Below are 23852 nucleotides of genomic sequence, written 5' to 3'. Positions count from 1 at the left end.
GGCTGCCAACTGAAGGTAACAGCAGTTCCCAAGCAAGGTATAAAAACTTGTAGTGCAGCCCCCAGAGCTCAGCTTCCATTTATATTTAGAAGCTAACAAAATCAAAGTTTGTAGACTGCATCTCACTGACAGACGTGCCACAGGGGTCGTTTTTCCACAGATGTAGATAGAGGTATGCATATACAGATATATGAGAGAATCAATACATATAAGTATTTCTTCATATAAGTGCTTTTTTACATGGGACTAGATATCCAGGCTGACTTTGCAGTGTCAACCGCTTTGCTGATTTGCAGGCTTGGAGTACCTCGTGGCAGGACACGAGGATGTCCGAACAGGCAGACTCATCGTCAACATGAAAAGTTTTGTCCATCAGTGGAAGTCGGCTCTTGGAAGAAAGGTCCTGGAGATTTTGAAAAGAGACTGCAACTAGAGGTGCGCGACTGCCTAGGGCATTTATTTATGCACAAAATGCAACAGCCTTCACAGAGAGAAGACCTCTAGGATGAAAACTGGAATGTAAGGAAATAGTGCCAAAATGTGTAGCGAGGCATTCAGAGTTGTAGGCGCTGTCTGATTTAACCTTCCTGGCCAATGTTCATTCACTTGCCTGTAGCTTCCTTTCCAGGGGCTCACCTGAGCCCAGCTCGTCGTTATATTGAGGGAAACGTAAGGAAGGGTGGACGCTTGTCTTGCTCCAGTGTGATGTTGGAGCAACTCCTATGAAGCCACTGATCACCCTAGACTAAATTGCCACCCTGGAGAGGGAAAGTGTGCCCACGAGCTACAGCTGAGAAGCAAAACACCGCTGCCAGTGCTGCCAGCACTGATGCTGAATGACTTCCAGAGGCTCCCAGAGGATGCTGTGGGGAAGGTGACGGCCACAGTGGCAGGCAGGCGCTGGCAGCAGCATGGCAGCAACGACTGCTCTTTAGAAACACCCCCTTGGGTTAGGACACAGCACCCATCAAAGAGAATCGGGCACCACGTGCTTTTAATCTGGTCACTGCGCTGAAGGTTTCTCTGCCAGTGCTGGTGAGGCTGGAGCTGCCAGAGTGAATCAAATCCCTCTGCCTTGGCACAAGCATGGCACGAGGCAGAGGCCAGCTCTCCACCCACAGCCACAGAGAAGAGCCAGCTCCAGAGGGTGCAGTGTCTCTGAGCTTTTGTCCTTGAAGTGTTAAAAAACTAACCTAGCCCTAGTGTAAATATTTCGTTATATAAAGCACTTTACTACCTGCCACTTCATAGTGCGGGAAGTCTAATTGTGTTGGCGAAAGAAGAGGCTGAAGGTGGCATGTGAAAAAAACTCCCTGAAACAGAAGCACTCCTGAAGACCCCCCCCAGGTGGACGGTGTTAACAGTATAAAGGGAACGGCCAGCCTGGCACTGGCCACTCAGAATATCTGAGGATATCTGAAAGATAAAGTATTTGCACCGAAGTCCCAGCTTCAGACCAGGACTTGGACCCCATGGGCAGGACTCCGGTGAGACTTCGCAAGCAGCTTGAGAAGAAGAGACTTTGAGACAACAAATGCAATTGCCAGAGGAGAAAAACTCTGCCTGCAGGAAAAGGAGTGGATGTGGAGAACGGAAAGGACTCACATTCACAAATCACAACCCAGCGATTCGTGGTGGGCCTGGAGTTTATTTTATTTTTTGTGTTAGTATTTAAAACTGAACATTTTATTTGTTTTCTTCTGTGTTATTGTTTGCAATATATATGGTCATTATACTTTGTCATTAACACCAGTATGGAATATAGCACAGTTTACTGCAGTTTTCAGCACTAAAATATATCTTTTCTGTAAAGCATCTTTAAACCACATTGCATAGAGTGTATTTTGTTCATGAGTGTGAGGGGAAAGAAAAGGAAGACATATAACACCAGAAAAGTTGCCAGTCTACCAATCTGCTTTACGTATTTTTCTTTCAATGTCCTGTGGACTCACAAAAAAAATGATACTATTTTGGTAATTTGGTTTTATATTTCATGTATGTAATAAATATACGGTTTCAACATCTTCATCTCCTGTTACTGCTTACGCCACCGGCAATGCAGTCTTTGTGCCTGCACTAGTGAGCACAGCGAAGATGGAGCTGGGTAAGGAGAAGCTGGGGAATATTTTCCTCTCTGGGGGATAACATTCACCATATGGTAAAAAGCCAAGTAGCATGGATAGCTCACAGAAATCCCATTTTACCTCTATTTTGTGAGGCTTATAAGCTCTTCTCATAAGAAGGGGAATTCTACCTAAATGTTTTCAAAGCTGGCCAGATCCTTGCATCCACACAAGCCTGATGGTTAAGCTGCAGAGGAGTTACCCATAAAAAGCAAGACAGGGGTGGCAGAAATCAGGCTCATTCTCTACATTTGAAACATTCGAAACGGTAAAGAGGAAAAAAAAAAGGCTGTGGGACACGAGCGCTGTGGCAAAAGGTCTATAAAACCACCGCAGAGTGAAGTCAAGCATCACAAATGAGCAGCTAGGGGGTCGAGATGCAAGCCACAGCATGGGCAGCACCTCCCCGGGTGGGCGGTTAATCAGTGACTGCCAGGGCACCATGCTGCAGCAGCACCCATCTCCCTGGCGGCTGGAGGAGAGGCAGGGAAAGACTCCTCCTGTGGTCCCAGCCTGCTCAAGCACTTCAAGGAACTGGAATGGCTCCAGCAGCGGCGCCTTGTCTGAACCCAGTCCCAGCCTTGGGTCTTGGCACTGGTGGTTTTATGAAGGAAAGGGATTAGCTTCCATAGGGCAAATCTGCCCATGAGAGATTTCTGTGAGGGGATTTTGGCTGGAAGGAGAAAGGTCCTTTTACTGTGAGCAGGCAAGCTGGATCCATATGAGATCACCTCACAGTGACAAGATGGCCAACGAGAAAAGCTTGTTCGGACAGTAAGTCTTTGCAGCTGAGTGGGTTCATGGAAGCAGCCTGCCTGGTTTATCTGGTTAATCCCATCTATTGCATGTATAAGAATAGGAAGGATATCTTTCCCTGCCTGCCTTGACCGGTCCTGCTGTGTGACAAAAATCAGTGGCAGAAAAACCAAGCCAGTCATAATCAGAGTTGGCAACAGCATCCACAAAAGGATCGTTTCTTCCAGAAATACCCCTCTGGCCTTACAGACAAGAGTTGCTGATGGAGGCAAAGATGGCAATTTCACCAGAGGCCAAGCTGGCCCTTTCTGGACTTGGTGAGAGGAAAGCAGAGGGGGGTGCCAGGGTTTTGGGGACCAAAGTGGTGGCAGTGGCACCAGGAGCTGCAGCAGCTCTGCCCAGAGCATCCCCATGCTGTCCTGATGCCTCACCTGCACCTAAAGAGCAAGTACCTCCCTGCCACTGAAGGAAGCATGGTAGGAAGCATGCAAGGAGGGATGGGGGAGAAGCTGCCTGCAGCCCCGGCCGCATCCTTCCCCGCGGCAGCAGCTGGACATAGGGAGACTGGGCACCCCATGGACCCCAACATCATGTCCCATCACCTCACAGAAGCTGCTGCTGATGGGGGCCTTCTCCATCCTCGGCACCTCCCAGACCAAGCCCCAGTGAGCTGCAGAAGTGGTGTCCCCTCCTGCCACCACGAGAGCTGGGAGAGGGCTTGGGGCTGTGCCTGCTGCACGTGCATGGGGCCTATCTGGTCAGCTGTCGCTCACCCCAGAGGAACACGATCTTCCCGTCAAAGTGGAAAATTACAGGCGTGTTTAATATAGTTGCTCCGGCAGGCTAAATCTTCTGGGATATGACCATGTTGCTCAAAATGACTGAACATCTGGTACTACCGGCCTGCCTAAATGGATAGCCGGGCTGGTATGGGTAAACATTACAACTTGGGAACAAATAGCTGCAGTGTATTTTTTTTTAATCTTTATTTTTAGTTATCGTATTGACTTCACTATCAACAGTGGATGGAATAAACATCTCAAAAATGTCCAGTGGCTGCTGCCCCAGCATCCAGAGGAGCCCTCTCTCTGATAAGGCAGGAGGAGATCAGCTGCCTGTGGGCCTTCTGGGCTGATGTGTTGATTTTTCGATGACGGTGTTTCCAAAGCATGCCCTTGCCCAGGGGTCACAGCTTCTTGCTGCTCTTTTCCCACAGTTCACCACAGAAACATCACGAATGCCTTTTATTGCTTCAAGGAAAGGCAATGAGGCCTCAGCAAAGGTCACAGGCTGGGAAATATACTATATATGGGAAACTTGTTGGAGTATTGAAAATGTTAGCATGACTGAGAGGCCAATGTGCTGCAGCAGGCATCGGAAGCGCCGCTCTGTGTGCCCAGCCCAGCTCCAGGCCATGCCCATCTCCTCACTTCTCCATCACTCCAGTGGCTCCTTTGGAGCAAAAATAATGCTGGGCTGCTCACAGATGTGATGTGCTCATGGCTGTGATGTGCTCATGGGTGTGATGTGCTCACAGGTATGATGTGCTCATGGATATGCTTAAGCCCCACCGATGCACGTAGGCCAGGGAAGATTTTGTCATACCCAAGTCCTGATCCCTGCAATGTGATCTGCAGTTCAAGGCATCTCCAAGCTCTATCTGGACACTTCCTCAGCAGTAGAAGACGTGTGAAAGAAGTTTACCAGGCTGCTGCTGCGAGGTCTGGGGAGTGTAGGTGTGGGTGTGTGCGTGTGCATCCTCATGGGACTGCTCACTGCTTCATTTCCCAGATGGTGTTTTCTCTGCTCACATCTCTGAGCTCCCCCGACCGGGCAGGTTGCTCACACTGCCGGCATTTCTTTCTTTGGCCTCTTCTCTCAGTCTTATACATAGAAGTCATATATACTTATTGAGCACAGGACCTGAATTTTAAGTCCTCTGGAAAACATGGCCGCCAAAAGGCCCTTGGATCTGTATAAAAATTGCTGAGAAGAATAAAATTATTCCTAAACCCAACATTAGTGAAATTTCCCTGAACTGACTTGCTGTGGACATGGATGTTGTACCCCTTTCAGCAGGTGCAAAATGCTCCAGGCTCAGGACACATGCTGAGGTACTGAAACAGGAAAAACAGATCAAAACCAAGCAACCATCCATTAGGCTGGCGTTAATCTGGAGTAAAGAACATTCATCACTGTATTTCCCATACTTGATTCACAAATGTCATCCCTACTTGATTCAGTAGGAGATATTTCTACCATTCTAACCTTAAAATGTATAGCTGTAAAAAAATGCGGTTGTTCTCTTTCTCTGCTCTTTGTAGGAGCTGGTTCTCCTCTCCTTTGTTTGCATCAGGTGCAACTCACATCTGGACCTTGAGCATTTGTGCAGCCTCTGGGTGGTCAAATCTGCTGTGTCATCTCTACTTGGGCTTTATCTGAATAACACCTGTAGGAGATAAGGAAACATTATTTCAGGTACACAAACAAGGACTGGAGATTCGCCCCACTTAACGGGAGGTGTTCGTGGCAGGTGGCCGTTGCGCAAGGATCCCCTGATCCCCCCAGGGTTGCAGAAGAGCCCCAGGAGCACCCTGAGGGGTCATTACAGCTGCCCAACTGCCCCACAGGGGCAGGTCAGGGGGCAGGAAGATGCACAGCTACTTTTGGAGCTTGAAGAGCATCACCAAGATGCTCTTGGCAGAAGAGCAGGGGATTAAACCCACCCTCTGTAGGGACAGGGAAGTTAAACAGAGCAGAAGCCCAAGCGGGGACATCGGCAGCATCCTTTGCTGCCTCTGCAGCTGTGGTCAAATGCAGGGCCAAGGGACCCCACCGGTGGGAGATGAGGAAGCCTCAGCCATTGCTGCCATCGCCCCTTGCTCGGCATAGCTGCCCAGACCTTCAGCCCCTTCCCCCAGAGAGCTGCAATGGGGGGGTCATTTCTTGACCTGCAAAGCATATCTTTGAAAAGGCTCCCAGAGCTGCTGGGGTGACTGGAATAGGGAGGCCGATTCGAGGGAGCCCAAGCCTGGTCACTGCAATTCATGCAGCTAAGGAGTTTGAAAACGTTCACACGGAGCTGCGCGTACAAACGAAACATGTCCAGAGCCACTCTGCGGTGCAAACAACCCCCATCTGTGCCATCAAACACCTCCGAAACAGACCTTTTGGGAGGGAGGGGGACCAGGAGGTCGAGAGGGAACAAAGTGGTGCAGGCCAGAGCTGTGCCAGGAGCCGTGCTAACAGCTTGGTGGTACAGAGGATCACGTTCCAGTGCCCGGAAAATTTCCTGAAAACTGTGTAATTTATTTGCATGTCTGTACCTCCGGAGAAGCAGCACATCCTGCCCCGTGACTTGGCCTCGGCCACAGCCAACAGCTACAAAGGCAGGAGGAAAAAAACAACAACAAGAAAACAGAAGCCAAGTTATGCAGCAGAGGGGGAAAAATATTTCTCTGGTCACAGCGGGTGACCGACAGAAACCCCAAAAGGCACTGTAAATACAATTCAATGCAGCATGGACAAGAGCCCGGCCTTGGCACTCTGAGGAGCGCGATGCCCTGCGGCAGAGCTCCAGCGACCGGGGACGGTGCCGGTGGGATGGCCCAGCACTCCCAGTCCTGCTCAGGGACGTAAACAGGACACCCCACCCCGAGGCTGATACCGATCAGCTGGATGGGGCAGAAGACGGAAGAAGCCAGGCCCCCACTGCGCCCCGGTCACCTCTGAAACGACAAAGCAATATTGCAAATGACAATATACAAGCGATATGGCAAAGAGCTTCGAGACCGAAGGGTTGAGAGGAGGAGATGGCCCAGGGGACTTCTGCCGCAGACTGCAGCAGGATCTGCTCCCTTGCCCATGCTCCACGCTGGTGACTATTTAACTTTGACACATTAAAAGCGATAACGACTGAATTCTTCTGAGCAAAAAAGCACTTATAATTGGATAATGGCCACAGAGCATCAGTAGCTGCGTTGCCTAATGCCTGAAGGAAAGCACGGGAATTTTTTTCCACCCACAGACCTATTATGAAGCTGACAAGGTCCTGCTCTCTGCAATTTCCATTAATTTTACTGCTGGGCTTGAAGATTTATGACGGCTTTGTCTGACATTCATGAGGCAGACAGGTATTGTTACATGCCGACATAACCCAGGTAGCAGCCACAGGTTGTTCTCCACAAATGACTGCACTCCAGTCAGCTTTGGAAAACTCCCAGCTTTTGTACAGGGAAATACTAAATAAATAAGAATTGCTTTAAATTCCAGTCTCCCTTTCCACCCTCAGGGAAGCCCTACACATGCCAGAGAACAGGGATCGCTGCTCGTCCTGTATTCAAACAGCAGGCAGGCTTAAATCCTTAGAAATCCTTGAATACCCAGCAGATGATGACATACACTGAGGACATACCATACCTGTCATTTAAACCCTCTGTGATTTGGAAAAAATCAAACACACGGCAGTTATATTAGCCAGGAGCAAAGGACGAGTGACCAGCCGGCATCCTCATTCTTCTCCTTCCAGGACTCCGTTTTCTCTAGCTGTGCAGAGTTGTCTTTTTTCTCTATATAATGTCCAAAACAGAGAGAAAACAAATAGAACTAAAATAGCAACAGTACAAGAGAAAATACCATCAGGAGTTCCTGTTCACAAGGCTATCCTGGCATTCATCTGGGGGTGTTGACATATTTAACAGCCATCCGGCCTCTGCCAGCTGGATGCCAGCTTCAAGCTTGAATCCACAACTGAGATAACTTCTTGCTTCATGCTACAATTTCTGCACTGTTATTTTTCCTGTAGTGTGAGTTAACAGCATAGTGTATTCTGGGGGACAGCTTATCCGAAGGCATCCTGAAAAATAAACCTACATGGCCAATCCCTGAGTTTCCCTCACCTGGGGAAGTAGGGATTTTGCTTTCATGTTATTGTAAGGATGTTTTTTTCTGAGTGAATTGCAATGAAGAAAGCCTGTTGCTTTGTTGGTAAAGAACTGTGAGTGTTACCATGATTTTAGTATAGTTTCTGAAATCTTCTGAATGTTTCTTCATTATACTGAAGAAATATTTTCATTTTAATTATCTGTAGTCCACAGAGAAGCATCTCTGCAAAAAAGCTGGGGAGTAACAGGGCTATAGTCTGCCCAATTCCCCCTCCCCAGTCTGTGCAGCAATTGCACCCAGCTTGTTGGTGGAGGCTGGTGCTAGGTTGTGCTAGGTTATACTAGGTGCTGCCCAAAGAGGTTTTCCCCCAAAGACTGCAGGGTCTGAGGGCTCCAGGGAGGCTAGGGCTTGGGGGAGAAGCGTTGTCCCCCTTGTCTTGCTTGGAGGATTTTGTTTTCCTTCCCTGGCAGAGCGGAGCAGGGCAGGGCTTTCATGACCAGCAGCGCTTTCATGGTGAGACCATCACAACTCTCACTTGCCGCAGTCCCGACACAGATTTGGCAGAAGGTCGGATGGCCCATCCCCGCCACCAGCAGGCCACCATCAAGCAGCAGACACCACAGGGGCAGAGGCAGAGCCCACCATGCGGCTGCAGGAACCCAGGTCCCGGGGAGCATGTGTGCTAGCACCCAGCCTGCTGCTGACAGCTTAGCTGCCGTGAAACAAGCCTGCTAAGAACCTGTAATACATGGTAGTAAGGCACTTCAAACGCTTATGTTTTTTAAATCCACTCACCTTCTGTTTTCCAGAGAACATGAAAGCCATGACAAAATGGAAAGTGTGGATTTGGAGCCCACCACAGCCCTCTTCTTGTAGGCTTGGGGCAGGGGGGATCCCTCACTGAGAGAGTGCAGAGGTTTGAGAGCCAGCAAGGGTCACCTATTGCAAACCAGAGGTGCTATGGGTCTTACCTGCTGCGGCCGAGTGGGTTTATCCTAATGAATCGCAAGCTGCCGAACACTGACCTCCACTCCAATTCTCTCCTTGCCGCTCCTTGAATAAACACTATTTTAATAATAATGAGCCATAAAGGTTATCGACTCATCCTTTCCTATCCAGTTAAGGAAATGAATTGGTCAATTATCTGAAGTATTACATAACTCAAAAAAACCAGCTTCCTGTCAAGGGATCCACTGTGCTGTCGGGTATAAACTGAGAAACAACCTTCAGGTATCAGTTCCCAGCCAACACAACATTTGTATGTGTTATAATTAGATATTGGTTTTGTTGCTGCACCATCCTGTGGTTACGGTGCTTTCCACTGTAAACCCACTCGAACTGTGTGACTTGGCCAATGACTCTGACCTTTTCTCATCAATGAAATACAATATCAGGTATTTCTGAGAGAGCTAGTGCCTCCGCATGCTTTTTTTCCCTTGATGCTCTCGTGCAACCGTGTTTACTTTATTAAGCAGAGAGGGAAATAACAACAGTGGCCTATTGTAGTATATACTGGGAAAGAATTTTTTTTAATGCAAGTGGTACACAATAAAACCCATTTTGACTCTCTCTCACATTATGTGACAAGAGAGTGAACAAACAGAGATAGCTGCCCTTCCCATGCAAACAGACACAAAATAACACAGTTAATAAATTTTTTCCTTGACTTTGCCTCCCTCACATTCACAGCCTTGGAGCCCTCGGTATCTTTAGCTGCTGATATGGTGGCAGCTCTGACCAGGACAATGGTGAATTGCAGGTCCCTGTGCCGTGCCTGTCCCTTCAATGCTCACTGCCCTGGGAAGATCCCTCCTGGCACTGGCCGCTGTCACATCCTTCATGCGGGAGCACCACAGCAGGTCCTTAGAGCTGGTTATCTGCCACATTGGCAGTGGCTCAGCACACATTTCAAGGCACCCTCACACAGGCAGCAGCCCTGCTGGGGGACATCTCTGCAGGCAGCAGGGGCTGCTGGCAGCCACAGCCCTCAGGTACAAGGGCAGTGCCGGTGCTGAGGGTGAGCACGGGATCATAGAATCGTAGAATACCAGGTTGGAAGGGACCTCAAGGATCATCTGGTCCAACCTTTCTTGGCAAAAGCACGGTCTAGACAAGATGGCCCAGCGGCATGTCCAGCTGAGTCTTAAACGTGTCCAATGTTAGGGAATCCACCGCTTCCCTGGGGAGATTATTCCAATGGCTGATTGTTCTCATTGTGAAAAATTTTCCTTTTCTGTCCAATCAAAATCTCCCCGGCAGTAATTTTATTAACATTACCCCTCATCTTTTCCATGTGACTCCTTGTAAAAAGGGAGTGTCCATCTTCTTTGGAGCCACCCTTTAAATACTGGAACATGGTGATAAGGTCTCCCCTGAGCCTTCTTTTTCCAAGGCTGAACAAACCCTGTTCTCTCAGCCTTTCCTCATACGACAGGCTTCCCAGTCCTTTGATCATCTTTGTGGCCTTTCTCTGGACCCTCTCCAGCCTGTCCTCATCTTTTCTGTATAGCAGGGACCAAAACTGTGTTCAGTGGGATAATGACTTCTTTATCTCTGCTGGTGTTTCCCTTGTTGATGCAACCCAGCATCCTATTGGCTTTCTTTGCCGCAGAAGCACACTGCTCACTCGTATTGAGCTTGTTGTCCACCAAGACCCCCAGGTCCCTTTCCACAGAGCTGATCCCTAGCCGGGTAGATCCCAACCTGTGCTGCACCCCTGGTTTATGTTTTCCCAGGTGCATCAGTTTCTCTAGGAGGAGGCTGTGGGAAACCATATCAAAATCCACGTAGACAATGTCTACCGCTTGCCCTACCTCAACCGAGCAGGTTACTTTGTCATAGAAGGCGATGAAGTTTGTCAATGCTCTGCTTTTGCTGGGTGTCGGGGTGCCAGGGCGCTTCTCCAAACCTTTGACTGCAAGAAACAGAGACAAGGAAGGAGACAAAGTGACAACAGTCTCCAAATGGGACAGAGCTGATTACTGTAGGCAGAAATGCCCCTGCTATGCATGAGTACGATGCATGCTCATTGTGAGCTTCTCAGAAGAGAGCATCTAAAAATATCCTTTTAAAAAGAGAAGAAATGTGGCAGATATTAGTTGGTGGCAAGGAAGAACCTATAGGAAGACATCAAGTATGGCAAAAAGTCTGGAAGTGGGCAAAAAAGACAACTGCTCAAAAAAACACCTCTAATAACCTAGCAGGAGCTGGTACCCAAGGGCTTGAACACTTAAAAGAGCTGAATATCAGTAAGTCTTGTTTAGCCTTCTGCTACAAATCATCCAGCCACATTACAAAACAGCGAAAGCTTGCAGTTTATGCTCAGTAAGCACGTTCCTTGGCCGGTCTGAGAGGTGCACACACGTGTGGGAAACTGAGCAGGAGTCTCAGCATAGGTGCCCAAAGACTTGTCTTTTTCAGCTGTCCTCTTGGTTTAATAAAAAGTATCACTCCTTGATGTGTACCTTCTTTCACCTCTTCCCTTAGACCATCACAGACACAACGTTGAGATGATAGCGCCCCAAACCACAGCTCCCCAAAGGCAGAAATGGTTTTGCCCCCACCACAATCTGACCCCGCCTGGGCCAGGGGCCGGCTCCTGCCTGCAGTCAGCCGAGCGCAAGCTGGGAGCGATGCCCACAATGGGAACAGCGGCCTGGCTGGCGTCTTGCCGGCCTTGCTCCCAGGCAGCTGAGGGCAGAGCTCAGCTCCTCGGGTTGAGTACTGTGCCAAAGGTCTGCAGGGCAAATTGCACCATGCTACCTGGTGCTCGGTGGGAGGCATGGATGTGCAGCCGGGGGCCCGCAATTTACATTTAAAGAATTAATAAAAATTCCAGGCCAGAGAGCTTCTGTGGTGTTTATAACCTTGACATTTTTTTATCACCTCCTGGTTTGTCTCTCTTTCCCTTTATAACCAAACAAACTCATACAAATTAGTATTTGAAAGTATGCAATTAGCAAGCTGCTCCTGCAGCTATGCAGTTCTGCCAGACAGTTTCCCAATGGGGGGAAATCAACAATAAAGAACAAAGAAAAGAATTTGCTGCCTCATATTAATGACTGCTGCTTGAGGACAGCATTTGTATTTTAAATGAATAGCTTGCTGAGGACAAAAAGGTCAGAACTGCATTTTATGGTAGCAACAGAATAGCAGGAGGACAGAAGAAAGGCAAAAGCTGCAAGCAGACAGGTGGAACAACACGCTCTGCTTGCTGGAGAGGCTGGGACCAGCGCCCGGCCATGCTGAGGCCACGCATTCAGGAGTCAAAATACGGGCACGGTCCTGCAAGGTGGTGAGGCCAGGGGTGGGGGGGAGAACAAGCACCTCCCAGCCAAGTCAATGAGCTCTGTGGCACACAGCATGGTTCAGCAATGATCAGCTCAGCCCAGTGATCCCCCCCAAATACCTTGCCTTCTGCAAAGCCATATGGATCCATCTCCTTGCACATGGAATTTTTTTCATCGGCTCTGATGCCCTGAAAGTGCTCTGTCCCCCAAGACGTTGGCTGTAGATATGCAGTAAGACCCTGCCAACACCCAGCAAGAAAGTCTGTGCCTACGTGTTGAGCACAGCTACGTGGGAATGTGCCCTTTGCTACCTTAATGTCTTCAAATTGCCTGAAGTTAAATCTAAATTGAGAAACCTAAATGAAACCTGATGCTGGTTCAAGTTATACTGCAAAACTCCAGCCCTTATCCCTGGGTATCGATCAATACCTTCAGGAGAACTCAGCCTGCTGGCTCTCTGAGGCTTCAAGATAAAGATGAGCCAGTATGGGACTATTTTAATCAATAATATGCAATGAGAATGAAATAGCTGCACCACAACTGGTGATAAAGCTAGCCAGAAAGGAAAGCCAAAGTCTCCTTTGGCTCCCTCAAAGAGGGCCCTCGGATCACTGAGGTGAACACCCCATTGGGGTATTACCTGAGCAGCCAGCTTATAGCCAACTTCTGCAAAGCTGTTGAGAGGAGTAAGAGGCTTCTCCAAGCACAAGGGCTTGTACCACTAACCTTTCCTGTTGTGAAGCAGGCCCATGACCCCCGCGGGCCACAGGGACTGCCTGGGTCCCCCCAGGGCTCTCTCTGTGAGGTATGGCTCACTGTCAGGCTGCCAGACCCCTGGGCAAGAGGTGCCATGCCTGGCACCCGCAGGTCATCTGCCCTCCTGTGCATATTTTGCTGCTGGGCTTCACCCAGGGACATCTCCGACCTCCCAGGGAGCCTCCCTGCTGCTTTGGACTGTGGCACTGGGTCTGTCCAGCTTTAGCAAGGACAAAGCCATCAGCAAAATAGCACTGGTACAACACCAGAGAAAGGACGAAAACTGGCGCCTTACCCCACCATCCCTTTCTGTTTCCAGAGCTTTTATTCCTGGCGCTCTTCGGTGCCCTCTCCTCCTCCTTCTTGGGCTCTGTCCCATTGCTGCTGTCACCTCCTGCTCACTGCACATCTCCTGGCTGCTTTCCCAGGTGCCCACAGCGGCCGGCGGGATCCTGGCGTGTTTGCACACATTTAGGGCCTTCCTCGGAGGACAGATGTCCCTCTTGCCCCAGCCTGGCTGCAGCTCTGACTCCAGGACAAAGCTTTTGAGGAAAAAGTAGGATACATTAAAGCTGAGGGACTGCTGAGCTCTCTTATTGACTATAAGACGGAGAATAACATTTCATTAAGTGCTTGTTTCTGCCAGTGTAACAAGCCCTTACCTGCAATCGTGTGTGAAGCACAAATGGCCTAAAGGCATCACACCTGAAGGAAAAATTCCAGTCCCTTCAATAACGTATTAACATTTTTAACATACATTCAAAATGTTTAATGCAGTAGGAAAAACACTTGTTCTGGTCTCGGCAGCCTTGATAATCCATAAGAGACAAGAAGGACGGCTGCAGCTTTCCCGCAGTGACTTCCCGGCGTGCATCCTTTTTTGAAATGTTCAAGCCAGGACAGAAATCAGAAAACCAGCTGGAAACAAGGATGGCCAAGCAAAGAAGTGCACCTTTTGAGCTAGAGTAGTTCTGAATGTATTCCTGGAAAGAGTGACTGTAAATCTGTGAGCCAGGTAAAACCGGTTCTCTGCCACCCTGACCCCCCACACCCCAGTGCTTCTGCTACAGCTGGATTACCCAGCGGCTCAGAGATGCCCGAGAGTCACTCTTGGCTTCTCTCCAGGCACATTGGCTATGAAAAGCAGTAGCTAAAAAAGTATCTCTTTAAATAGGTGTTCCCATGGTACAGGTTAGTCTTTGTGTTGAGTAGAGCTGGCAAATAACCCTGCTCCAGGCAGGGAGGGATGGGAAAAGGTGTTATTTCAGGAATCCTCATCCGGTAGGACTGGCAGGCTGCTAATAGTGTATTTTTGGCTGTGACAGAGCTGGAGGGAAAGGGATGCTGGTGTTGGGCAGAGTGCAGGAGCAGTAAAGGTGGTGGTCCTTTACTGCTTTGTCCTCCTACGGCGGCATCTGACGTGCTGTGCAGAGTCCTGGCTCGAGTGTACCCTGCACCAGTGGCGGAGCACTGCTGGGACGCCTTGCTCTGGGCCTCCACACGGACCCACGCTGGCTGCGTGCAGCACCAAATGCACCTGCAAGAGCAGCTGAATGGCTGTCACAGCTTCAGCAGCATTTGCTGGGTGTCCCCAGGTGCTGGGGGGTGATCGGTGGCAGCTGGGCAAGACCCATGGATAGAGTCCCCATGTCCCTTCCGGCTGCTGGAGACCCCCTGAGAATAGGTGGCATCCTCTCCTCCCTCAGCCCTGCCACGAGCTTCTGGAAGCAAAACAGCTATTTTGGCCTTGGGTTTTCAATTCTTCTTATCTTAAAATCGCAGTTTGTTTCTGACTTACAGTTATCAGTAAGAGAAAGGTGCATGGGTACAGTTGAACGACTTCAGGGATGCAACTTGCAAAGATGACTCACGTTTTTGCCTTTCTTCTGTGCTTGTACCAAGGTTTCACCAACCTACATCCCAACGATCTGCCTGTAACACCTTGAAATATGCAGCATAAACCATGTCGAAGTTCAGCAAAACCAATTTGCCTGGCACAAACAAGAGACGGGAGGCAGGAATTCTTAAAAAATGCTAATAATGTCTCAAACTTGAACTATTTTTCCCTTAGCTGGGAAATCATTCTGCTTGAAATAGAACAGGCAGAGAGATGACAGAGAATTTTTTTAGCAGTCCCTGAGCCACAGGACATGAGCAAATTTTGTTCTGTTTCGGGGTGGCTTAGAAAACCCTTTCAGCCCTTGTGCATAGGTGAGCTGTCCGTTTTGCAGAAGGGAAAATACAGATTGCTGGCCTCTGGTTGCACTTTCAGCCTCTGTACTGCTGTGGAGATGGAGACACACCATTTGCATCCATTTTCCTCCACATTGCCTTAATGTGAATAAAATACATTCGCAGTGTGTAAATAGTGGACTTAGCCCAGCAGCCCTGCTTGCATGAATAAGTCTTTTTAAGCTCCTCTGCCCTTTCTGCCCCATGGCTGCATAGATAAATAAAGAAAAGGCCTTATTATATTTGTGGTGGCTAAAATTAAAGGTCTGTGCTAAACCAAGTAAACTAAGCCTTCACACTTGCCTCCTATCACTTGCTACTCCTTAAATCCCTTGGCTCAGGCTCTATAACCTGGTGGGAGAACACTATTCTGGGAGAGTGTTAAAGCTGGAGGCACGGTTATGTACTGACAACAGCAGGGTCTTTGCCAGGTACAAAGCCCAAAGTCTCACAGCTGATGTGCTGCAGCCCCCTCTTCCATATAAATAGACAGGGAGCGCTTTATCCAGTGTTTTTTTATAGTTGCTGAGATGTTGTTAAAAGGGAGAGAGGATCTGTGACAAATTTTCACAGGAAAATGCTTGGAAGCCCGTCTGGTTTGAACACAGTTGGTTGGGATATAATTGTTTGGGGGGTAATCCTGGAAGAGAACAAACCAGTCACCCCTTGCCAATTCATCCATCCATCCAGGCCAGGGCTGCTGTGTTTTTTGGAAAGAAAAAAAGAGAGGAGAAGGGGAGGAAAGGCTACTCCACCCCAACATCGCCTTCTTCCTCCTGAATCCCACATCCTTCTTGCCCCAAAGCCCCCGGTCCCCATCCCACGTGCTGCAGAGCTCAGGCTTGCCCCTCACATGCGTCTCCATTCCTCCCAAGGTATCATCCCAGTCTTGTCCACAGCCACCAGTGCTTCCCAGCTGGGGCACTGGACCGTGCACTCCCCCTTTCCCAGAGCCCTCTCATCGCCTGCATCCACGTCAGAGCTATCCTCCACCCCAGAGCTCCCCACTTCTTCTCCCTCGGGTCCCGGCAGTCGCTCCCCCTTCTCCCCCCAAGCCCCTTCAGTCCTCCTGCCTTCTCTCCCAGCCCTGCTCCCCAGGCATTTGGAAGCATGGCTGTTGTCCCCTCCCTCCCTTGTTGTCCCCTAATGCCGTTCCCTCCATGGCTGGTGGAGTCACCTGGCCTGTCCCTTGGTGGGCTCACAGATCCTGTGTCGGTGGGTGAAATCCCAGTCTATGGCACTGTGCATCCTTCAGGCAGCTCCACAAGACCATGTCCTCACCTAAGTGGAGTCAGAGTTTCCAGGGGACGCAGAGCTAGAGCTGGGACATCGAAAGTCCCAAATAGCTAACACCTGCCTACATGAGAGGCCTTGCCTCTCACCCATCCTGACCTCCCTGCCACTGTCTGGACTCCTTTGCGCTACGCTGGTCCTCTCCTCAGGAAAGCATTTTGCTTTCCTTTAAGGAGTGGGAGAAACTGCAGGTCCCGGACCTCCAGCCCTGTGCCCTCAGCCACCCATAATGTGTTTAGGAGTCAAAATTAGGGGCTGAAGGGCACAGCGGAGAAGGTGCTGAGGATGGGTGGGGTGAACGCATGCAGAATCTCTCGGAAACTCTCTGAGAAACACGCAGCTTCCCCAAGATGCTTCAAATGCCACTCTTCAAAAAGATTTATATACCTAATGGCTAAATTGAGCTCTTGGTGTTTGCAGCAGAATGTAGGTGTCCGGTGCCACCCCCAGGTAGCAGTCAGCATCTTTCCTCACTCCTCCTGGTGCCTTTCAGCTTAGTGCCTGCTCCCAGCAAATCCTCTCACCTGGCAAACCTTTGGGTTTGCAGACTCAGAGCAACTAAAATTTACTGTTCACACCTGGCTCATATCACACTCCTCTTTCTTTGCAAAAATAACCCTGTGGCCACAAGCCTTACTGTGCCTTCAAGGTGCTCGGCTCCCCATCAGACCAGAGCATGCAGCGCAAAATAAATTCAGTCCATTTTGTTTTATCATTCCAGTAATTCCTTAGGGGATGAGACGGTCTCAGTGTGCGGGCAGACAAAGAGCCAGCACTAATGCAGGGCTTCATCCTTTCCACGCTCACTGTCCTTAACAGCAGAAATATTCCTGCTGTGCTAATGGGATTAAAAAGATGGGTATCCAGGCACTAAGAATTAAGAGAATTTGGGTTCAAAATGCCACTGAGTTTTCTTTTGAAATGGCTGTGTAAACACACGAATGATTAGCAGATAGAGATCAAAACTTCCACATTAGTAAGCACAAAAATGGACTTGGCACTTTTTCTGAAACTAAAATGTTATGAATGTAGTGAAGTTTATTTGTAGGCCAAGGCATTATCATAACAGAACATAAACTCTTAGGGCAGCCAGTTATCTGGCATAATAATTCTGTCTTTACTCATTAACAAACATCAGCAAATCTGTGCTGTAGACACCAATATTGGGAAGCATCGGGTACAGTGGCTTCTTTGTGAATGAACAGTCTTTGTCTGAGAACTGGACTGCCAGTAATTAATTATCTCAATGTCTTTGATCTATTTACTTTGCGCATATTTCATCTGTTTTGGTTTGTTACTTGCATTTCAATGATCTCTCACATTATGGAGCAATTCCTTCGGTTGGGAAAATTGCCTTTCCCTTTCCCATGGGAGCGTAGCAGTGGACTAACTGCTCCTTAGAGATGACAAGTCCATTTTTTACTTCTGTGAGCATGACTGCACTGATTTAAGGAATCTGCCTGTATACAGCTGAGGAATTCAGTTTGCTCTTATGAAGCCTCTGTGTGCATTTATAGCAAACTGCAAACTCTCCTTGGGCTGCAAAGCTATTTGCCTGCTTTCTCAGTTTTAAAGGTAAAATGGTAGACAGAATTGTCAAAGGATCACTGTCGTTAAAGAGCTGTCTCTTACTCGTCAGAAGCAAGATAATTTGTATTTCTAATTACTGGTTAAATACTTAATTGTATTTAACACAATAATTACAGTACGATTGAGTGTGTTTCATAGAATCATAGAATGTCCTGAGTTGGAAGGGACCCACAAGGATCATCGAGTCCAACTCCTGTCCCTGCACAGGACAACCCCAAAAATCACACCATATCTCTGAGGGCATTGTCCAAACACTTCTTAAATGTTGTCAGGCTTGGCGCTGTGACTACCTCCCAGGGGAGCCTGTTCCGGTGCTCCACCACCCTCTGGGTGAAGAACCTTTTCCTAATGTCCAACCTAAACTTCCCCTGGCATATCTTCCTGCCGTTCCCTCGAGTGAGGTATTTGATTGACCTCAGATTTTCCCCAGAACAATTTTATTAACTATTACATGTTGTGAACTTGAGCACAAAATAGAAGGATTGCTCTTCCATGTTTTTATCACGACAGACAATAAACCCATGCTGATAGCATGGGGGGTCAAATATCCCATTCCTTCTATCACCTTCTCCCCAGAAAAACATGAAATCGGGTTTGGTTTTTTTCAGATTATTGGGGTTGGAACAGGTTGGGAAGTTTTCGATTCCTTCCTCCCACAGGCTGTTATTTCTGAGTATCTGGTGTTTTAACAATTTATGTTATTGCATTATACGTGATAGTAAAAGCAGACTTGAGGAGGGAATAGCAAATATTTTATGTATTTTTCGTTTCCATTCTTTAAAAACAACACTGAAAAAGGCACAGCAAACAACCTTTAACTGGAACTACTAAAATGAAATCAGAGCTAATTTTGCATCTGAAAGCTATGGCAGAGCCCAGTTTTAGCTTGCTATAACCCTGCCCATTCATGTACAAATTGCTACCTCATCTCAGACAAAATTAGCTCTAGGATGACCTATACTGGAGAGATTGAACTCAAGACGCGGAGAAGCTAAGGGCATATTACCAGAAGACAAGTTTTGTCACCTTATCACTGCAGGAGAGGGACAGCAGGGCCCTGCTGAGGACACCGAAGTGCAGTGTCAGCAAGCACGGGGAGCAGCGTGCTCGCCCAAGCGTGCACGCCTTGTGCGGGAAACACAGTGGGGCTTCACGCTTTCCCCATGCCGGAGCAGGGGGGGACTCAAGCAGCCCAGAGCTTCATCACCAGGACAACATCAGAATCAGCAACTTAAACTAGAATCAGCCCTGACTCAAAGATCCCTTCTGATTTTCACAATGCGTGAAGCCAGATTTCGCTGCCCAGGCTAAAGCACATCTAATTTATGCAGAAGCACTTATCTAGCAAACCCCTAAGGCTGTAGTGACTGTGAGACATTCACAAGAACTTTATTAAAACCTAAACTATACCCAAAGACATTCTGCAGTACATTAGGTGCACAGGTATTTTCCTCCAAAACCAGGGGGCAAATCTTCCCAGAGCACATTTGAACCTTCTTGCTCGGTAGCTTCAATAGCATCAGAAAGAGCTTTTGAAGCTTTCTCCGTCTGATGCTCTGTTATGCCACAGCCCGGAGAGCACAGCTCTTTGCTTTCTCTGAGAGCAATTCACACCTTACAGCTGGAGGCCAGGAGTCCAGTCTCCTGCCAGGGGTTCAGTCTTCTACCAGGGGTTCAGCCTTCAGCCTCCTGCCAGGGGTTCAGTCTTCTGCCAGGGGTTCAGCCTCCTGCCAGGGGTTCAGTCTCCTGCCCTTAAGCGCTTCTATGGTTTGAACATGAGCCTGCTCCTGTGCTCCGGCATCACGCTGTCGCCAGCCTGCTCTGGTGTTTGTCTCCCTCTATGGTTCTTTTTCCAGGAGATGCCGAGATTGACTATTTTTGCCCTCCAGGGTGATACTGGGACACAGACAACATCTGCTTTCTCTTCAGTTTTTATTGACTGAACAGCTGCCCTTGAGCTGCGTCATGAAGCAAATGTATTTGTCTGAGCTAATGAAAGCATGAAATGTACCCTGTATTGGATAAAGAGCATAGCAAAAGGATGTTTTTGCAAAAAGATGTTTTGGGCTTGCTTTGAGCCACTGTGATGCCCAAGCAAAGGAAGGAAGAAGAGGTGGCACCCCACCAGCTCTCCCAGCTCTGGAGCTGAAGCTTGCGGCCAGCTTTGGGGTTGTCCTCTCCCCAGCTGCCCCACCAGTCCCTCAGCAGTACCTCGAGAGGCAGCAGCCTCTACAGCTCTAATCCTCTTTTCCCCTGGACCTACCTTTTGTGCCAGTTGATGGCCCAGAACAGCAACCAGGGGCTGGAGTGGCAGTGCATTATATATCTGATGTGGAAGAGCAGCAGCAGCGTTTTAAGGCACTCTGCAAGAGGTAGCCAGTGAATGATGCTATGGGAAGTATCCTGCATCCATTCATGAGTGGCTTACGCTTAGGGGACACAAGTGCCTTGGCCAGCACCACAGGAAGACAAGCTGGGGCTTAAAGAGGATGAGAGTTTTCTCTTCCAGACCCCAGCAATCAGACTAGCAGCAGGCAATCTTTCAAAGCCCTGCACCAGGCTGGCTTTTTCAACATTAGAGATTATGCGCACTGGGGAAAACTCAGCAGGAGCTAGGAGGGTTGTGGTTGCCAGTCCCCTTTTGGCAGGACCTAGCCTCCTCAACAGGGAGCAAGACCCGAGAGCTGCTTATAAACACTTCTCTGAAGATGTCCTAGTGCCTTGCGGTAGCTCTGCTCTTTCACCATGAGCATGTGCTGCCATGGTCCACTTCCCATGTTAGGCCACGTAGTTTTTCCTCTGAAGGGAAAATTCAAAACCAGCATTCCTAGTAGGAGAATATAGCTGTACAAAGTTGAATCTCATCCCTCTGACTCCTGAGTTTGGGACTTGGACATCATTCTATGTCTCTTCCAGGAAAGCAGGAATTTAATTGTGTTTACTGTAAATGCTCCACTTTTACACACATTCTATGTCACCGATTGCAAAAATCCCTTCTAAAGTTAAGTACAGGACTTTGGTTTGAGACAAGTCATTCATTCCTATCAGTCTTCTTTTTTTTAATACGAAAAACTCAGGTCTGTGCAAGATAATGATGTACTTACGCAGTTATCTCAGACTGCCCTCTTATGGCAAAATCTTAAACTGTAGGTTTTCTTAGGCTTTTCAAAGGTCTTGCAAGTTCAGTTACTGAAAATTCTAGTCTTAAAATTACTGAACAACGAGACAGAAGAAGTCATGGTTGCCTGATTCATTTCTGCCCCATACAAGTCCTGTCCCCAACCTGCCGTGTCCAAGCACTGCCAACCCCCTGGTCAGCCGCTTGGCCACCACCTGGTACCCTCATGCTCGCCCATCCTTCCTCCTCCGACAGAAGTGTGCCCAGCTGTGTGTGTGTGTTTGGGAAGTTTTCTAACACACTCGTGCATGTAACACACACATATGCACTGCTCTTCATATATGCTAGAGAAGGCCTGACTTCATGAAAGTGTGTCTTTCATGGAGGATGAAGGCTGTCGGTGGTCTCCAAATCCTGGCAAACTGGAGGAGTTTCTCAAACCCAGGGGCCAGCTGCCTACAAGGCTTTGCTGAAGGCACAGGTGAGCTCTCCCCTGCTGCAGAAAGCTCCAGAAAACCAGGGCAGTAAAATTGCTGGCCATCAAAATGATCCTAGGGGTCATCTCAGCTGGCTGCAGACAAGCATGTGGATGTGGGAGGACTCTGCATGGGTCAGCAATCCCAAGGGTGGGTGGAAGTGAGCAAGCGGGCAGGGCAATCTGCAGCCTCCTCCCCAGCCCTTCAAAGCCTCTCTGCCTGTTTCGGTCCTGGCCGCTCCCCCCCAGTCCTTCAAAGCCTCTCTGCCCACTTCGGTCCTGGCCGCTCCTCCCCAGGGAACTCATCTTGCCTCGCACATGGTGGCCAGTGTGGGGCTGTGAGTGAAGAGGGTCACATGCGAAGGAGTTTCTCACCATTTTAGAGCAGGGGTGGGGAGGAATCAATCTAATCTGTGGATTCACGATGTCCATTCAATGTGCAAATGCTTTAAAAAAACAGGAGTCACTTGCTTCAGATGTGCAGGCTACACAAATGGTAAAGAGAGGACTGGAGACAGCACTTTCGCTGTCACCTAAGCCTTCACGGTCCACGCTGTGGTGGCTGCCTGGACACTTGGAGCCTTGCGGCGGTGGCACTGACACCTCACGTCCCTCAGCTCCCAGGACTGTTACTCTTGACTTAAAGCGTTTCCACCAGAGATGGGGCCTTGCAGCGTGCCTGAGCTCTTCTGAATCCACCCGCTAGAGGACAGCAGGAGGGTGTCCCGTAGCCAGCTGTTTATCACAGCTACGCCAGCATGGCGAATGCATTCGCGTGCATATAAACACATCAAAAATAGCAGAAAGTAGTCTGTACGCATGACTGCAAGGAACTGACGGCTCACGTAAGTAAGGTCTGTCTCAGGATGGAAGCCAAAAAAAAAAGCCTCTGCCCCAAAGTGGTGTCAGCTCAAGCCACCGCTGGTTTCTTCTAGGACAGTGCCCTGGGTCTTTTGTAGCTGTGTGACCAGGAAAAAGGCCAAGGACATTACAGGCAGCATACAGACCCTTGCAAATTGCTCAAATGCCCAGGCAGAGAAAGGAAACTACAGTGGCAGCATTACTTGTACTAGCAGTAACCTGGAGAAAAAACTCTGTCTTTCATTTCCAGCCATGCAGAGCCAGAGATTATTTAATCCACTGATATATTTACATTCTCCTAACCAGCACCAGGCTGTCTGAGGTACAGCCCTCTCCTGACTGCAACAGCTTACAGGCTGGTGAAGGGACATACATCGCCTGCATGACAGTACAGCCCTCTGGGGAGCTTTTTCCATGTACAGCTGATTTATAGATAGAGATACAAGTGGAGAAGGTGAACACATACTTGACTCGTCAACATTTTTTTCAGTCCCATTTCGCTCCCAGCTCTTAGCATATGTTACCTTGCCTGAGTTACGAAGTCTCAACGTGACCCCTTTTATTTAGATATTCAATCTGGAAAAGCAATACCCTAGGCTTTCGATTTCTAAACCAGGAGTTGCACCTGGTTTCTGCATTACAGCCCTGCAGGAGAGAGGAAGAAGCTTATTTATACCCCCTTTACCAGCAACTTTAAAACTTTTTTAAGGATTTGGCGTGAGAAACAGTTATATTGTATAAATGTCAGCAAAACACCTTCTTTTGAAATTAAAAGAATACAAACAAGAAAGCACTGAGTTGCTAGAAGACTGAAATTCAAAGCATGAAACCAACAAGGAAGCAAAATAAACAAAGGTCTGGTTTCTTTCTAACAAGCAGGTGCCCCTGCTGCGAAAACACTCACCCCCGGGAGACACCCCCTTACCTGCTAAATCCTCAGCTTGGGAAACGGGGCTGCGCTCCCTGCAGGGACTTAGAAGTCATTGCGCTCCCTCAGCCATCTGCTTTCCTCTGTATCTGTATAAAGTGGAGATGATTATTTTTACTGCCTTTATTCATCTCGGATGATGGATTGCATGACAACGAGGACTTTTATAGACTCCATTCTGCTTGTGAGGTGAATATAACATTTGAGCCTCTACTTTCCAAGCTGCCAGCTTCCGCACATGAAGCCCAGACTCCAACCCCACCCCACACACCCCTCAAACAAGAGTAGGTTTGAGCATGAGGCATTAAAGCGTGGCGCTGCCTGTGCCGAAGGAGGCTCTGCAGGGTCCCCTGCGGTTCCCCTTCCAGCTGTTTCCTCCGGAGACGCTGGGAACGAAGTTTGTTTCCTGGCTCTTGTCCTCAGATGCCCTGACATCCAGCAAACCCTGATGGTTTGCACACAGGACCCACAGTTCTGCCCCAGTCTCTGAGCCAGTCATCTCTCCCAGGCCACGGCTGCCCTGGTGAACCTTTAAAAAGGTTCGACA

At 48.7% G+C, this 23852-nt stretch overlaps 1 protein-coding gene and 1 long non-coding RNA gene across 6 annotated transcripts in view; one reads left to right on the top strand and one right to left on the bottom strand.

Moving 5' to 3' along the window:
- NTN4 (netrin 4) overlaps window positions 1-2028 on the top strand; it is a 50262-nt gene extending 48234 nt beyond the window's left edge. For all 3 annotated transcript variants that reach the window (XM_087767250.1, XM_087767249.1, XM_087767251.1), the window contains exon 10: window positions 297-2028. In XM_087767250.1, coding sequence (XP_087623376.1) covers window positions 297-433 — 137 coding nt within the window. In that variant the 3' untranslated portion in view covers window positions 434-2028. The remainder of the gene's footprint in view (window positions 1-296) is intronic.
- Window positions 2029-3818: 1790 nt separating this feature from the next.
- Window positions 3819-23614, bottom strand: LOC148054590 (uncharacterized). Of its 3 annotated transcripts, none has more exons than XR_015706906.1 (4): window positions 23303-23614; window positions 13104-13350; window positions 7299-10677; window positions 3819-5328 (listed from the first exon to the last, which is right to left on the bottom strand). It is a non-coding gene; the product is annotated as an uncharacterized LOC148054590 (long non-coding RNA). The 3 variants fall into 3 exon arrangements; XR_015706907.1 differs by having other exon boundaries at window positions 3819-7447; window positions 8735-10677; XR_015706905.1 differs by having other exon boundaries at window positions 3819-10677; window positions 23303-23610.
- Window positions 23615-23852: the final 238 nt, after the last annotated feature.

The sequence above is a fragment of the Nipponia nippon genome, unplaced genomic scaffold (assembly GCF_047370975.1).
Source record: "Nipponia nippon isolate SJK-2023a ecotype South Korea unplaced genomic scaffold, ASM4737097v1 scaffold_3, whole genome shotgun sequence".
NCBI lineage: Eukaryota > Metazoa > Chordata > Aves > Pelecaniformes > Threskiornithidae > Nipponia > Nipponia nippon.
The sequence above is the reverse complement of the archived record's forward strand: the minus strand, read 5'-3'. Positions and strand labels throughout refer to the sequence as shown.